A 17971-nucleotide genomic window follows, 5' to 3' on the forward strand; every position below is an offset into this window, starting at 1 on the left:
ACTTTAGATTTTAAGATACAGATAGATTAAAAGTAAAAGAATGTAAAAAGTATATCACACAAAGAGCAACCAGAAGAAAGATGAAGTGGCTATACTAATATCAGATGAAAAGATGTTAAAAAACATTGCTAGAGATATGTAGCAATCAGTGTAGAACTCTGAGACCTTGGTCTTGTTTTCAGTAAACATTCCACTCCATTGTCCTGAAATCCTCTAATGTGTCTTTCTGTGAAGTTGCTCAGTCATGTCCGACTTTTTGCGACCCCATGGACTGTAGACCACCAGGCTCCTCCATCCATGGAATTTTCTAGGCAAGAGTACTGGAGTGGGTTGCCATTTCATTCTCCAGGGTATCGTCCCAACCCAGGAATTGAACCCGGGTCTCCTGCATTGCAGGCAGACGCTTTACCGTCTGAGCCTGTCTTTAGTCTGATAAATTATCAGCACTCAGATCCAAGAAAGGGCAGTAATTAGCTTCTGTTCCAAATGCCTGGGAAAAACAACCAGTGATCATTAATCTTAAGCCCATATATCTGGTAAAATGTCTAGGTGGTATTAGAAAGGGTGATGTTAATCCAAGGATCAAGGGAAGCCATAAAGTTGTTAAATATCTTAAATTTTAAATTGATTGGGTAGACACCCATGATTTAAGGAAGGATATAAAAACTGCTGTAAGTCCCACCTTGGCGGGGGGGGGGGGGGGACTCTTTGCTCCCCGTCAGGGTCTATGCTGAGAGCTTTGTACTTTCCTCCTCTTTAATAAATCCTATTTGCTTGCTACCTTGAGTGTTTGCTCATGGATTCCATTCTTTGGGTCCGTGGACAAGAACTCAGATTCCCATCTCACTGGGAAGAGACAGCTATTAGCTGTGAAAAGTCAGTCTGAAGGGACAGGTATAAGGAGCTCCACAACTAGGAGTATCCTCAGAAAAAGCCCAGGACATCATAGAAGCAAAGTATCATTATTCCTCCCCCCACCCACCAGCATCTGCAGGCACTGAGAGGAGTCCCCTTCTGAGCAGGGAGGGCTATCAGGTCAGGGTCTCCTCTGCCCTCTGGAGCTCTGGTTGCCTGAGCACCAATCATCCCAAAGCCTCCTTGGGAATCACCACTGGGTGCCTCTCTCTGGGACAAGAGTCTGCCAATGCTGGTGGGGACTGAGTGCTAAAGTGTGAGGTTGGTAGAACTGATTCAGGGAGAGGAACACGGTTGACTGTGTGGCTACAGCAAAGGGAACAAGGAGGGAAAGGATGCACAGCCATGAATGCTCCTAGACAAGGCATAGTGTGCCTGGAAACTGAGGCACCACTATTGAGATACGTGTATGGGGGCTAGGTCACCATCACCTCCACACGCCAGAAACTGCCTGTATATGCACTGTTCAATTCAGTTCAGTTGCTCAGTCATTTCCGACTCTTTGTGACCCCATTGACTGCAGCATACCAGGCCTCCCTGTTCATCACCAACTCCTGGATCTTACTCAAATTCATGTCCATCGAGTCGCTGATGCCATCCAACCGTCTCATCGTCTGTCATCCCCTTCTCCTCCCACCTTCAATCTTTCCCAGCATCAGAGTCTTTTCAAATGAGTCAGCTCTTCGCAACAGGTGGCCAAAGTATTGGAATTTCAGCTGCAGCATCAGTCCTTCCAATGAATATTCAGGACTGATTTCCTTTAGGATAGACTGGTTGGATCTCCTTGCAGTCCAAGAGACTATCAAGAGTCTTCTCCAACACCACAATTCAAAAGCATCAATTTTTCAGCACTCAGCTTTCTTTATAGTCCAACTCTCATATCCATACATGACTACTGGAAAAAAACATAGCTTTGACTAGACAGACTTTTGTTGGCAAAGTAATGTCTCTGCTTTTTAATATGCTGTCCAAGTTGGTCATAGTTTATCTTCCAAGGAGCAAGCATCTTTTAATGTCATGGCTGCAGTCACCATCTGCAGTGATTTTGGAGCCCAAGAAAATAAAGTCTGTCACTGTTTCCATTGTTTCCCCATCTACTTGCTGTGAAGTGATGTGGCCAGATAGCATGATCATAGTTCTTTGAATGTTGATCTTTAAGCAATCTTTTTCACTCTCCTTTTTCACTTTCATCAGGAGACTCTTTAGTTCTTCTTCATTTTCTGCCATAAGGGGGGTGTCATCTGAATATCTGAGGTTATTGATATTTCTCCCAGCAATCTTGATTCTAGCTTGTGCTTCATTCAGCCTGGCATTTTGAATGATGTACTCTGCATAGAAGTTAAATAATCAGGGTGAGTTCATATAGCCTTGATGTACTCCTTTCCTGATTTGGAAAGAGTCAGTTGTTCCATGTCTGGTTCTAACTGTTGCTTCTTGACCTGCATATAGATTTCTCAGGAGGCAGGTTAGGCGGCCTGGTATTCCCATCTCTTGAAGAACTTTCCACAGTTTGTTGTCATCCACACAGTCAAAGGCTTTTGTGTAGTCAATGAAGCATAAAAAGATGATTTTCTGGAACTCACTTGCTTTTTCAGTGATCCAGCAGATGTTGGCAATTTGATCTCTGGTTCCTTTGCCTTTTCTAAATCCAGCACTGGGGAGCTAGCTTATTTAAAACTGCTTGTTGGTCCCTGTTACTGCAAGCAACTATTGCACACCCCAGTCAGTAAGTAAATGTGCCCCAAGAAGCCACTACTGGTGCTGAGCAGGGCCCTGTGGGACGCCTGGCATGGAGGCCTTTTTGTCCCTCATTTCCTACAGACAAGACTCCAGCATCCATGCTCTTCTCTCAGTTTCAAAGGTCAGAACAGTTGCTAACCAAAGAAGGAACAGCAATGAAACCACCTGAGGTAAGATTAAAGGACCAGAGGGGCTCATCAAAATTAGGAGGCTGGACCACCTAAGAACTTGCACACACCCTAATTGTGTTGAAGAAAGAATACAAGACTGTTATTGCATTTATCCTTATCACAAACTCCTGCCTGACTATATAACCTTTCCCTACTCACCAAGATTTGTAAGATGGCAGTGCAAAAGGACATGCACTCATCTTCTCCTGTGAGAACTACAAAATTACAACTCACTGCTGAACAACAATCAACAGCAGAATGTTGGATCCCAGCAAAAAAGATACCCTACATCCAAGGGCAAAGGAGAAGTCCCAGCAAGATGATAGGAAGGGAAAAAATTACATTTAGAGTCAAATCCCATGCCAGCCAGAAATGCTTGGAGGGCTCAAATAAAACCTTGTGCACAGCAGGAGATCCCACAGAGACTGAGTCAGTCCTGCCTTTGCATGTTTGAGTGTCTCCTGTGGAGGTACAGGCCCTGCAGGGGCTCTGGGTGCAGGAGACCTGGTTATGGCATAAGCCCTCTTGCAAGAGGTTGCCATCAACTCCACCATAGAGCCACCGGAACTTACACAGGACTGAGGAAACAGATTCTTAGAGGCCACAAACAAAACCTTTTGTGCACCAGGACCCAGGAGAAAGGAGCAGTGACCCCACAAGAGACTGACCCAGACTTGCCCATGAGTGTCCAGGAGTCTCTGGTGGAGGCATGGGTCGGTGGTGGCCTGTTGCATGGTCGGGGGCACTGAGTTCAGTGCGTGCACTGGATCTTTTGAAGGAGCTCACCATTATCTTCACTACCTCCACATTAGTTTGGCCTCAGTTCAAATAACAGGGAGGGAACACAGCCCCACCCATCAACAGAAAATTGGATTAAAGATGGCCTTTCCCATCACACAAGACCCATTCCACCCCCCCCACCCCCGCCCACCAGTCAGTCTCTACCATCAGGAAGCTACCATAAACCTCTTATCCTTATCCTTATACATCAGAGAGCAAACAAAATGAAAACCACAATCACAGAAAACTAAACAAACTGATGACATGGACCACAATCTTGTCTAACTCAAGGAAACTATGAGCCATGCCATGTAGTACCACCCAAGACAGATGGGTCATGGTGGAGAGTTCTGATAAAACATGGTCCACTGGGGAAGGGCATGACAAACCACTTCAGTATTCTTGCCTTGAGAACCCCATGAACAGTATGAAAAGGCAAAAAAATAGGACACTGAAAGATGAACTCCCCAGGTCAGTAGGTGCCCAGTATGCTACTGGAATAAAGTGGAGAAAACAACTCCAGAAAGAATGAAGAGATGGAGCCAAAGCAAAAACACCCACTTGGGGATGTGACTGGTGATTTAAGTAATGTCTGGTTCTGTAAAGAACAATATTGCTTAGGAACATGTAATGTTAAGTCCATGAATCAAGGTAAATTGGAAGTGGTCAAACAGGAGATGGCAACAGTGAACATCGACATATCAGGAATCAGTGAACTAAAATAGACTGAAATGGGTGAATTTAACTCAGATGACTATTATATCTACTACTGTAGGCAAGAATCCATTTGAAGAAACGGAGTAGCCATCATAGTCAACAAAACAGCCCAAAATGCAGTACTTGGATGCAATCTCAAAAATGACAGAATGATCTCTGTTCATTTGCAATGCAAAGCATTCAAATATCACAGTAATCCAAGTCTATGCCCCAACCAGTAATGCTGAAGAAGCTGAAGTTGAATGTTTTTATGATGACCTACAAGATTTTCTATAACAAACACCCCAAAAATATGTCCTTTTCATTATAGGGGACTGGAATGCAAAAGTAGAAAGTCAAGAGATACCTAGAGTAACAGGCAAATTTGGCCTTGGAGTACAGAATGAAGCAGGGCAAAGGCTAACAGAGTTTTGCCATGAGAATGCACTGGTAATAGCAAATACCCTCTTCCAACAACACAAGAGAAGACTCTACACATGGACATCACCAGATGGTCACTACTGAAATCAGATTGATTATATTCTTTGTAGCCAAAGATGGAGAAGCTCTATACAATCAGCAAAACAAGACTAGGAGCTGACTGTGGCTCAGAGCATGTCAAATTCAGACTTAAATTGAAGAAAGTAGGGAAAACCACCAGATCATTCAAGTATGACCTAAATCAAATCCCGTACAATTATACAGTGGCAGTGAGAAATAGATTCAAGGGATTAGAGATTCTTCTCAAGTGCAGATTGAACATCCTCTAGGATGACTATACTTTTAAAAATGGACAAAACCAGCTGTTAGTGAAGATATAGAGAAATTAGAATCCTCATATATTACTTTTGGAAATATAAAACATGAATTCACTTGAAAAACCAGCTTAGCAGTTCTTTAAATCATTGTATTAATAGGTAGAATTACCAGAGGACTTAGCATTTCTACTTCTATGTATATATTCAAGAGAAATGAAAAATGTGCCCACCCAAAAACTTGTACACAAATGTCCATGGCAACATTGTTCAAAAGTGGAAATAAACCAAATTTCCCTCAATTCATATTTGAATTTGCTAAACAAAATTCTGTATATCTATATAATGGAATATTATTCAGCTTTAAAAAGGAATGAAGTATCTACACATGCTACAACATGGATTAACTGAAAATATTATGCCCAGTGGAAGAAGCCAGATACAAAAGAACATATATTGTATGATTCCATTAATGTGAAATATCCAGAATAGACAAATCTATGGTGACAATAAGTAGATTTTAGTGGTTTGCCAGTGGCTAAAGGGAGGGGGAAATCTGGAATGACACTAAAGCATATGGGGTTTCTTTGGGAGAGTGTGATGAAAATGTTCTGGAATTAGTGATGATGGTACATAACCACGTGAATATACTAAAAACTACTAAGTTGTACACTTTAAAATAATGAGTTTTATGGTATGTGTATTATATCTCTATCAGAAACATTTTTCTTACAGGCCATCATGTAAAAGTCTATAAATGATGGAGAGGATGTGGAGGAAAAGGAAACCTCCTATGCTATTGGTTGTAATGTAACCTGGTACAGCCACTATGGAGAACAGCGTGGAGGTTCCTTAAAAAACTAAACATAGAGTTGCCATATGATCCAACAATCCCATTCCTGGGCATAAACCCAGAGAAAAATCTAGTTTGAAAAGACACATGCATCCTTATGTTCACAGCAGCACTATTTACAATAGCCAAGACACAGAAGCAACCTAAATGTCCATCAACAAATGAATGAAAAAAAAAAAAAACAAACAGATGAATGAATAAAGAAGATGTGATACATATATACCATGGAATGTTGGAGAAGGCAATGGCACCCCACTCCAGTACTCTTGCCTGGAAAATCCCATGGACGGAGGAGCCTGGTAGGCTGTAGTCCATGGGGTCACGAAGAGTCAGACACTTACTGAGCGACTTAACTTTCACTTTCATGCATTGGAGAAGGAAATGGCAACCCACTCCAGTGTTCTTGCCTGGAGAATCCCAGGGATGGTGGAGCCTGGTGGGCTGCCATCTGTGGGGTCGCACAGAGTTGGACACGACTGAAGTGACTTAGCAGCAGCAGCATGGAATGTTAGTCATGAAAAAGAATGAAATAATACCGTTTGCAGCAACATGATGAACTTAGAAATTATCATGTTAAGTGAAGTAAGCCAGAGAAAGACAAGTGTCATATGATATCACTTATAAGTAGAATAAAAAAAAAATGATACAAGTGAACTTATTTACAAAACAGAAATAGACTTACAAACATAAAAGAAACATGGTTACCAAAGAATATAGTGGGAGTTAGGAGAGAGATAAATTAGGAGTTTGGAATTAATATATGTAACCCTATATAAAATAGATAAACAACAAGGGCTTACCGTATAGTACAAGGAACTATAATCAATATCTTATAATAACCTCTAATGAAAAAGAACCTGCAAAAGAATGTATAGAATATATATATACATACATATATATTCTGAATTGCTCACAGTTGAAACTAACACATTATAAGTTAACTACACTTCACTAAAATGGTAAAAACATTATTTGAAAGTGTATAAATGATATACTAGGTAAATATAAAGCTAAATAAAGCAAATATACATATAATAATGTCAGAAAAAATTGTAGGACAAAATGTTAATTATACTAGATTAGCAGAAATTTCCTTACACGTTGATAAATATTCAGTTTACCAGAAATATATAGCAATTTTAAATTTGTAGCTATTTACAAAGATTCAAAATTGACATAGTTACAAGGAGATATTAACAAATTTTTCATATCAACAAGCAGACAAAATCCTGGAAGAATACTAATTGAAGTATATAGTATTCTTAATTGAATTGTAAAATGTATATTTTTTTCAAGTGCTCATGGAATTTTTACCAAAAATTACCATATGTTGGTCCATAAAGCAAATCTCAATAGATATCAAAGAACTGAAATCAGTTTGTTCTTGAAGAAGGATGGAATCAGACAGGAAATGGTAAGGGCACTGATCTAGCAAAACAGAAGCTGACCCAAGGGTTTGGCACCAATTTCTAGAGGACTCCGTCTGTGTCAGGCATTAACTCTTCAGTTGCTAGATGATAATCTATAGGTCTTAGCAGTCCTGAGAAAGGGACTGAGGTGGCCAGGGCAACTGAGTGATATAGAAACTAAGAAAGCCCTGAGCAGTGTCTATTTACCAAATAGTCTGGAAATACTTTAAAAATTCATATGTCCATACAACTGTGCATCTGTGGAATACCAATCTGTTTCATATGATAATTATAGCATCAGATGCTTATATTTAAAAGGAAGAGAGTCTGAAAATTAATAAACTGTGCATCCAACCCCAGAAGTTAAAAAAGAAAAACAGAGTAAGTAAAAAAAAAAAAAAGTATAAAAAAAGAATAATGATGAGGAAAATGGCTAAATAAAAAGCCAGAGACATAACAGAAAGAATCAGAAGGCCAAAAGTCGAATATTTTTTAAAATTTATAAAAGTGACAAGCGTATGGCAATATTGATCAAGAATAAAAAAAAGAAGGTACAAATAAACAAGGATAAGAGGATATAATTGCAAATGAAATAGAGACTTTAAAAATATGGATGTAAGTTTATGCAAATAAATTTGAAAAGTGATGTGAAATAGAATAATTCCTAAAAAAGCATAATTTAACAAAACTGACAAGAAGGAATAGCAAACCTGAATGATTCTGTAACTATTCAAAAGATTATATCAATTATTTTTTTTCTCACAAAGAAAACACCTGGTCTGATGTTTTTACCTGGAAGTTGTGCCAAATATTTAAAGAACAAATAGTTCCTTGAATAACCTCTGTCAGAAAATAGAATGAAAGGAAGTAGTTCCCACTTCATTTTATGACACAAAAGTCAAACAGGGAACAATGAGAATGGAAAAAGTACAGGTCAATCTCATTCATAAACAAAATGCCAAATCCGTAAATAAAATATTAATGAACAAAATCCAATATTTATCCTAAGACTTCAAGACAAATAAAAGACAAGAAAAATCTCTAGTGTAATTCACATTAACAGATTAAAACAGAAAAGCAATCTATCATCTCAGTGGATACAGAAAACGTGTTTATAAAATTCAACATCTACTCATTTTTTAAAAATCCTATTGGCAAACAAAGAACAAACTGGAACTTCCTTAACCTGTTAAGTGATACGTACAAAAAAATTACAGCAAACTTACTCAATGGTGAAACTTTAAAAACATTACCTTTAAAATTAAGTCCAATATAAACATGAGTAATTTTAACATTTTTATTTGACATTGGTGTTAATGTGTTGAAGGTAGGAGGTCCTAGCAGTGATGTAATATAAGAATAAGAGATTTTAAAAAGTAAGGATTGGAAGGGAAAATAGAAAGCTGTTATTTACATATAAATTATCAAAATTAAGTTTATCAAGTTTGCTAGTTGCAAATGCAACACACAAAAACCCCCACAATTATAGCTGTATACATTAGCAATAAAATGGTATAAAATGTAACTTTCTATAAAGGTATACAATAGCAACAAAATAAACAAAAATTATAATGACACACAAGCCCTTTTCAATTATAAAACTTCACTTAACATTAAAAACTTCTAAATAGAGACACACCATATTTATAGAAGACTCAATATCACAAAGATGTTAACTTTCCTTAAAATGATATATAGATTGACTGTAATTCCAATTCCAATCAAAACACCAAAATTTGTATACATGTGTGTAATTTGAAAAACTGATTCCAAAATTTATGGGGACAAAATTTTTCATTGTGTAATTGTTCATAACCCTAAACTAAAAATTACATAAATATATATCAACAGTAAAATGGATAAATAAATCATGGTATATTTGCAAAATGTAATATTATACAGCAAAGAGAATAAACAATTGCATGCAACAATATTATAGATGGCACAAAATATAATGTTGAATGAGAAAAAAAGTATACACAGTTGTTCAAGAACTTTACACACTACTGCACTTACTTCTCAGAATAGTCATTAAATAATTGTGTACCTCTACCACCCCCAGGTCACTAAGTTTATTATATCTGTGGTCTGACATAATTCAGTGAATCACTTATGAGTCACTATCTTGTACACACAGATCCCCATGCTTTGCTATGGTGAGGGTAGAGTGGATGTAGCAAAGAGTTACCATTTACTGGGTATCTGCTATGTGCCAGGCTTCAAGCTTGATGCTGGGGATATGATGGCAAAAGACCACACACCCACCTTCTTGTTTAAATAATAACAGTAACATTGAGTACTTACTGTACACCTGACATTCTTTGGAGCATTTTATATGCTTTAGCTTTCTAATTCTCCCAATACTATTACTAACTTCTTTTTACCGATGAGGAAATGGAAGCACATGTAAGTTAAGAGGGATCCAGACATCCAATGTCACAGAAGCAGGAGGTGGCAGAGCTGGGACTCAAAGCTAGGCAGTCTGAATCACTAAACACCCCAACAACGTGGGGAAGTAGGTATTAATTATGTCTTATAGCTGAGGAGAGACAAACTCTTAAAGTGAATGCATATTTATTTTGCATCCTCTATATGACAGAGACTATATTATGTGATTTATGTATATTATTTCTCCAACTGAAAGACAAGAGTTCCCAGGAATATAAGGGCTCTAACTATAGAGGACCCAGGTATGCAGAGAGTGGCTTGCCTGCTTGCCAGCTTAACCCAATAGCCCCTTAGAAGGAATAAAAGTGGCTTGGTGGGTGAGGGTGGGATGTAATTTTCAGTTTCATCTGGGCTCCTTGATCTCCAGATGAGTGATTGAAACTGCTGATGGAGAGGAAAAGGAAGAACAAAAGGCTAGGTTTTTTTTCCCTCTCTCCGTCCATCCATACCCTCCATTTTACATAGTATATTTAACATCCTACATCTTCCTGGATCTTCCTCTCACTAGCTGTGAGCCTGGACCTCTTCTAGCATTAGCATAGTGGAAGCTTGGTCAGCTGGTCCTTAAGATGTGTGGGTCCCACAGTCCATAGCTGTCTTATCTCCACCCACCTTATGGCTCCTCAGGTCAAAATTCTTGGGCTGCAAACACCTTGATCTGCAAACTGTCCCCTGTTATCTATGGGAAATGGTATAATCTACTTAAAAATATATTTACAGGTTTTGTTTGCTTTCCCCCTTTGACCCTAGTCTTTCTTAATTTTTCAAAGTGGACATTACACCAGTAGTCTATCCCTGGATGTCTTATCCCTCAAATTTCTAGAGCAGCAAATGTGTCCATATGTGCCATGAAGGCAATGCAGGAGACAGGACACCAGTCTTTACCAACCCAGTTAGGCAGGACACCCAGCTTTTTCCAACCCAGTTAAACCCAGTTTCTCAAGGAGGCTTGAGAAAAGGGAGGACCAAAGCTGACCAATGATATGGAACTGTTGTGTACCCAGCACCTGTCCTCTAAGAAATAATGCCAAGAACTTTATTTCACCCAAGCGCTATCAGACAGTACAGATTTCCAGACATTTAACTGAGGTCACCAAAATAAAACATTTAGGCTAGCACTGATCTAGAATAGTCAGATTTCAAACAAGAAGTATTCCAAATAAGCTCTGGATAAAAGAAAAAATTCCTAGTCAAAAATTCCTCTGATTAAGATGGTCTTTATGTAACCATCATTCTTTCTCTGTATTCACCTCTCTCTTTCTGTTTTTCTTTCTCTCCTTCTTTCTGTTTTTGACATTAGCATCTTGTTACCCTACAGCTATTTCATCCAGCTGCTCATCTTTTCCAACTTTCAGGTTGGGGTGGGGATGGACAGGGGGCCATGTCCTTTGATCTTCTACACCCATTCTACCACCACCACCTTGAAGCCCACAGAAGCAAACCCCACTTACAGCCCCTCCTCCGTTGAAGCCTGCTGTTGCCGTTGTTGTGTGGAATCCAGATCTTCTGTAATCTGGTTTGGGTGAGCTCTCCCATCTCTTGAGACATCTTGGGCGTCACAGCTAACGACACTACTGTCCACAAGGTACCCGGCCTTACTTTCTGTCTTATAGCTCTCTCTTCTTTTGCTGTGGCCACAGCAGGTGGTGGACAGAGTTGGGACAGGGAGGTGTGCTGGGGTTCTGAGCCCTTTTGTAGCCTGTCTCCAGCCTCTCTCTTGTCTCCTAGTCCTTGCCTTCCTCTGCTCTTGTATGTACCATCGAGGGCTTGGGTGCAGAGGAGAGGTTGGGCAGAGGTTAGCAGAGGCCTCTGAACTCCAAGGGCTGTGTACATAGGAGATAAGTTGGAGCCCAGCAAGGAAGGCAGCCAGCAAGACAGCCCAGATCTGGCCAATCACTTCCCTCCAATGAAGACAGGACTAGTAGAGTATGCAAATAAAAGACTGAAGATCATGTGCTTATGTCCTGTGTGAGGTGGGGAAGCAAAGGTGATGGAATCAGATCTCAGCAGCTTTCATAGCTTTGCAATAAAAAAACAGGCCCAAGCAGAATGTCAGGCTCCAGACCAGAAACAGAGATCCACATCAGAAATGCAAGATTCCCAAATACAAACACACAAACACAATGTCCCTACTGAAAAAAATGTTTTGAGCTAGCAATCATTGTCCCGAACTGGAAGTGGAAGATTTACCACCTCAATGCCTTCCCAAAGGCACTACAAACCTTTTCTTCCCCTGAATGCAGCTACCTTTCCTATTGAGGGTCCTGCTTTCCTAAAATGTGAAAGTGAGCTGCCTGGGACACTCTCAGAGAGATGGGCAGTATTTGATCATCTTTATCCTCTCTCCAGCCAAAGCTAAATAAATCAGAGTAAACCTGACACCTTGGGAAGAGACGTTCATGCAGCCATTGCTAGGAAGAGTCACAGTATGATTGCCAACTGTCATCAGGTCCTCTAGGGAGAACGGAATTGTGATCTGACCCAGAACTTGACTAAAGTTCTTCATGCCAAGCCATGGGGATGGAGGCCTGGGGGGAGGCTGCAGCAAGCACACTGTGGGGAATAGGGAGCAATGGCCTCAAAGTAGGACAAGTCCATAGGCCAGAGCCATCCTACTCAGAATTCTCTTCTTTACCCTCCCCCCGATTGTTTTGAAACTTTTATGTGTAAAACTCATCTAACAGCATAGCTTACCTGGAAGATGTTCAAGTGTGCTCTTACTTCATTCTTTTGCAACCTTCCCACCCCTTGATAGACCCCAGTGATTGGCTACATGGAAGCTCAGTTTCTTCCTCTGAGCTGGGCAACATTGGGCCGGTCTCTTGGGGATATAAATCTCCAATTCCTGACCTCCAGTGCTCTCAGCTCCACTTTGCCTTTTAAGAAGTTCCCTAAAATACATTCTCATTATCCCAGTCTACCTAAGGGTTAGATTCCCTCCAGTTTCTGTGTATAGATCATACCAAACTTTCAATACATTTCAGAGCCTTCCCTTCTAAATGAATCTCTTGAGGCAGTGGATCACAGTGGTTAAAAGCACTGGGCTCTGGAGCCATGCTACCTGAGTGGAATTCCACCTCTTTCCCCTTGCTTAGGAGACCCTGGGCAGAACACAACTTTTCAGTGCCCTGGTGAAACACTTTGTGTTTTCATATCATAAGAGTATCTTAAGGTAGTTGAAGATTCGGTGTGTTAACACATATAAAGTAATCTGTGAAATGTTCAATATATATTATGTAACACTGTGATTCCCTCTGTGAAGTAAAAGATCAATCACCTCTTGGGCTAATCTACAATTTCTAATGTGATGGTGAGAATTCAGGAAACAGCAAAAGAAACTTACAAAATTATGACAAAGCGTTAACATTTATAATAAAGAACTCATGCCAATCAATTAGAAAGATGAATTCATTTTTATTTTTTGGTTTTATCATGCAGAAGACCCCTAGAAATTATTTCATTCAACTCTCTCAGGTAAGAAAATAGAGGCCTGAGAGGGAAAGTATTTTCTTAAGGTCCTATAGCAAATTAAATCTCCAAGTCAAGAATAAAACACTGGGGATCTAATTTCTCCAGTCCAGGGTTTTTCTTTGGTTTAACTGGTAAAAATAGCTTGATTTAAGAATGTGGTCCTCCAGATTAGCTCATAACATTTAGAGTCCTAGAACTAGATTTTGGAAGAGATACAATTCTCTTAATTCTAATAAGTCTCCTAACTGTATCACTCTGCTAATGCTAATAATCTTAATAATAGTGCTTTACAAGTATGTTTTCCAAGGCCCACAAAGAAACATATTCTTTTTCATAGTTGCTCCTTCCAAACATTCTCACTAGCCTCACAGGGAAACTGAGGTCTCAGGAGGGAAAGTGGCTTGTCTAATGTAATCAATCTAGTCATATGAACCCCTTTACTATGTTTACAATTTTGTCCTCATGACCCTGCATGAAAGATAATTTTAGCAGCAGGAAATCTGAGATAGGAGCTTAGCTGACTTTTGACAAGGTCTGAAAGGCAAACTTGGGGTCCAGGCTTGAAAACCCAAATTATAATTGCCTGGAACTAGCTCTGTATGTGTGTTTGTGTGTGTATGTGTATGTATATGTGTCTGTGTGTCTGTGTGTTTAACCACTGTTATCCATTGTGATCCCCAGAAGTAGGAAAACTCAACAAGCTTATTGAAGGGCCTCAGCCCTGGTTCTTCTCAATCAAACCTACTTCTCCAGTCATTTATCTCTTTAGACTCCCATGGCTAAATTGTACCAGCTGACTCACTGGGCCCCCAAACTTACTGTGTACTTTTTTGCCTCTGGGTGTTTGCTCAGCCTGGAATGCCTTCCCTTCCTTTCCATTCTCAATGAAATATGACTCAATTTTCTAGGCTGGGCTCAATTCTCACTTCCTCTGAGAAGCATTGGCTTTGGTCCCCACATTGCTTATATGCTTCTGTTTATGTGAGCAAGTATCAACCTGTGTTTTACCAGTCTACTTTCCTACTAGATTCTGATCTCCTTAAGGATAGGTACTGGATCTCAGTTATCTGTGATCTGTTTCCAGATGTCCAGCTCAGGCCTTGGAACAGAGGATACTTGCTTAATCTACATCTCTCTGCCTGGATGAGATGAACATGTGTACAAACAATCCCCATTCAACAAGATAAATTTTATTAAAAGGGAGCTATTCAGGGAACTGGGAGTCGGGGAAATAACTTGGTCTGAAGATAGAAGCAAAATGGCTGTCTGAGGAGGCCTTACAAATAGCTGTGAAAAGAAGGGAAGCAAAAAGAAAAGGAGAAAAGGAAAGATATACCCTTCTGAATGCAGAGTGCCAAAGAATAGCAAGGAGAGATAAGAAAGCCTTTCTCAGTGATCAATGCAAAGAAATAGAGGAAAACAATAGAATGGGAAAGACTAGAGATCTCTTCAAGAAAATTAGACATACCAAGGGAACATTTCATGCAAAGATGAAAATGGCATGGACCTAACAGAAGATATTAAGAAGAGGTGGCAAGAACACACAGAAGAACTATACAAAAAAGATATTCATGACCCAGATAACCACCATGGTGTGATCACTCACCTAGAGCCAGACATCCTGGAATGTGAAGTAAAGTGGGCCTTAGGAAGCATCACTATGAACAAAACTAGTGGAGGTGATGGAATTCCAGTTGAGCTATTTCAAATCCTGAAAGATGATGCTGTGAAAGTGCTGCATTCAACATGCCAGCAAGTTTGGAAGATTCAGCAGTGGTCACAGGACTGGAAAAGGTCAGTTTTCATTCCAATTCCAAGGAAAGGCAATGCCAAAGAATGCTCAAACTACCACACAATTGCACTCATCTCACATGCTAGTAAATTAATGCTCAAAATTCTCCAAGCCAGGCTTCAGCAATACGTGAACCATGAACTTCCAGATGTTCAAGCTGGTTTTAGAAAAGGCAGAGGAACCAGAAATCAAATTCCCAACATCTGCTGTATCATCTTAAAAGCAAGAGAGTTCCAGAAAAACATCTATTTCTCCTTTATTGACTGTGCCAAAACCTTTGACTGTGTGGATCACAATAAACTGTGGAAAATTCTGAAAGAGATGGGAATACCAGATCACCTGACCTGCCTCTTGAGAAACCTGTATGCAGGTCAGGAAGCAACAGTTAGAACTGGACATAGAACAACAGACTGGTTCCAAATAGGAAAAGGAGTACGTCAAGGGTGTATATTGTCACCCTGCTTATTTAACTTGTATGCAGAATACATCATGAGAAACGCTGGGCTGGAAGAAGCACAAGCTGGAATCAAGAATGCCGGGAGAAATATCAATAACCTCAGATATGCAGATGACACCACCCTTATAGCAGAATGTGAAGAAGAACTAAAAAGCCTCTTGATGAAGGTGAAAGACGAGAGTGAAAAAGTTGGCTCAAAGCTCAACATTCAGAAAACTAAGATCATGGCATTCAGTCCCATCACTGCACGGCAAATAGATGGGGAAACAGTGGATACCATGACTGGCTTTATTTTTCTGGGCTCCAAAATCACTGCAGATGGTGATTGCAGCCATGAAATTAAAAGACGCTTACCCCTTGGAAGGAAAGTTATGACCAACCTAGACAGCATATTAAAAAGCAGAGACATTACTTTGCCAGCAAAGGTTCGTCTAGTCAAGGCTATGGTTTTTCCAATGGTCATGTATGGATATGAGAGTTGGACTATAAAGAAAGCTGAGTGCTGAAGAATTGATGCTTTTGAACTGTGGTGTTGGAGAAGACTCTTGAGAGTCCCTTGGACTGCAAGGAGATCCAACCAGTCCATCCTAAAGGAGATCAGTCCTGGGTGTTCATTGGAGGGACTGATGCTGAAGCTGAAACTCCAATACTTTGGCCACCTCATGCAAAGAGCTGACTCATTTGAAAAGACCCTGATGCTGGGAGGGATTGGGGGCAGGAGGAGAAGGGGATGACAGAGGATGAGATGGTTGGATGGCATCACCGACTCATTGGGCACGGGTTTGGGTGGACTCTGGGAGTTGGTGATGGACAGGGAGGCCTGGTGTGCTGCAGTTCCTGGGGTCAAAAAGAGTCGGACATGATTGAGCATCTGAACTGAACTGAAGGTAGAAGGTGGTAGGAGGATCTAGAGAGTTTCTCAACTCTGAATGGGGCAAAACAAAAAGAACTAAAGAATGAAGTCCCCTCACTCCCAAAAATGATCCAAATAACTGGTTACAGAAAAAGAAAGTTTCACTCAGTATCAGAAACTCACTTACCCTAACTCAAGACTAAGAGTTGAACCACAAATTCTAATTTGGGATTAACTGTATAGACGAAAGAATGAAGTGTGACTTCCTGAGGCATGCAGATTCTGATCATCTTCCCAAAGTATGTAATTTATGGAAGAATTTCATTAAAAGCAATATCAAGACAGTACTGATGGGTATCAAAATCACAAATGGAGTCTCCTTATTCGTAATTCTTGGAGTGTATGGATGTGAATGCATTCGTGTTAGAGTGAGGACGGAGATTGTATGCTTATAGGTCACGTGTCTATATGTGTATATTAGGCCTTTTGTGGCAGCAGCCTAGGAGCCATTTCTTTCTTAGCCACTTCTCTTACCTACTATCCTCTCACTATTTTCAGTGCCATACCTGGAGCCCAAGGTTTGCACTCCACAGACCACAGTCACTCAGGGAGAAGAGAGTTGTGGGTGGTATTGCCTGTGGAGGCTACAGAAAAGTAAGATCACTAACACAGATCACGGAAATTCTGAAATATTTCCAAAGAGCTTTGGTTCCTCTCATCCTACTCTTCTTCACCTTGTTACAGCCCTCTGAGGTAAATAGGATAGGGACTTTAATTTTATTTTAGTGAGGAGGCTACTGAAGCCCAAAGAAGCTAAAAGCTTGTTCAAAGTGCCACAGCAAACCAGTCCTACTTTATACACCAGTTGGCAGTTAAGAAATTAATATCTATCATCCAGTTTTTTTTTTTTTAAACTGGACTAGACCAAGTTAGAGAGACTTCTAAAAGTGCTAGGGAACTGCCCTTTGGGCCAGTGTTTCACAAAGACAGGTCAGAATGGATGGTAGATAATGAGATATAGAAATTATATTAATCCTAAACTTCCCATACCCTTTAGTGAGCAGTTCAAGTGACTGCCTACACTAAGAAAAATTTCCAGAGAACCTAAAGAGTGGATTTATATTTGTATTAACTCCTATCTATTTTTCTTCTGTCTCACTTACCTGTTCTCCTAGAGGCTTTTTCTTCCATCACTAATTATCCGACACACGACTCTTGCATTTAGACCCCCAAAGCAGGTCCAGAGGGTGGCATCAAACAGGGAGTCTGGAGGTGCTTGTTGATTCTCTGGGAAGGCTGGGAAGTACCCTTGGTAAGAGGGGCAGTGTACCCGCTGTTGAAATATCAGCTGTTGTAGTTGCCAAAGAAGTTCCTGAGTCATCCGGAGCCTTTTCTCTTCAGGCCAATCCCGAAGGTCAGAACTAATATTAACAAGCAACTGCAGAATGGGGAAATGAAAACCAGCAATGGAAAGAGGCAAGATCTGGATTTCTTTAGGGCTGTTTCATATTGGTCTTCAGTGCAAATTGACATGATCCCTTACTGGAAAGTGATTTGGCAATATGAAGTAAGAGCAATACAAATGTTCATTTCCTTTGTCCTAATTATTCCACCCTTGGGACTCAATCCTAA

At 40.1% G+C, this 17971-nt stretch overlaps 1 protein-coding gene across 5 annotated transcripts in view; it reads right to left on the bottom strand.

Annotated features, from left to right (window-relative positions):
* Positions 1 to 17761, bottom strand: part of PFKFB1 (6-phosphofructo-2-kinase/fructose-2,6-biphosphatase 1) — a 103418-nt gene extending 85657 nt beyond the window's left edge. Inside the window, exons 1-2 of one of the 5 annotated variants that reach the window (XM_061410263.1) lie at positions 17503 to 17761; positions 11218 to 11730 (exon numbers count right to left, since the gene is read on the bottom strand). In XM_061410263.1, the coding sequence (XP_061266247.1) occupies positions 11218 to 11599 (382 nt within the window). In that variant the 5' untranslated portion in view covers positions 11600 to 11730; positions 17503 to 17761. Of the gene's footprint in view, positions 1 to 11217; positions 11731 to 16905; positions 16984 to 17502 lie in introns of all 5 variants that reach the window. The other 4 variants (XM_061410261.1, XM_061410266.1, XM_061410262.1 and 1 more) reach the window with 4 other exon arrangements.
* Between the last annotated feature and the right edge of the window lie 210 nt (positions 17762 to 17971).

This window comes from Bos javanicus, chromosome X (assembly GCF_032452875.1).
Source record: "Bos javanicus breed banteng chromosome X, ARS-OSU_banteng_1.0, whole genome shotgun sequence".
Taxonomy (NCBI): Eukaryota; Metazoa; Chordata; class Mammalia; order Artiodactyla; family Bovidae; genus Bos; species Bos javanicus.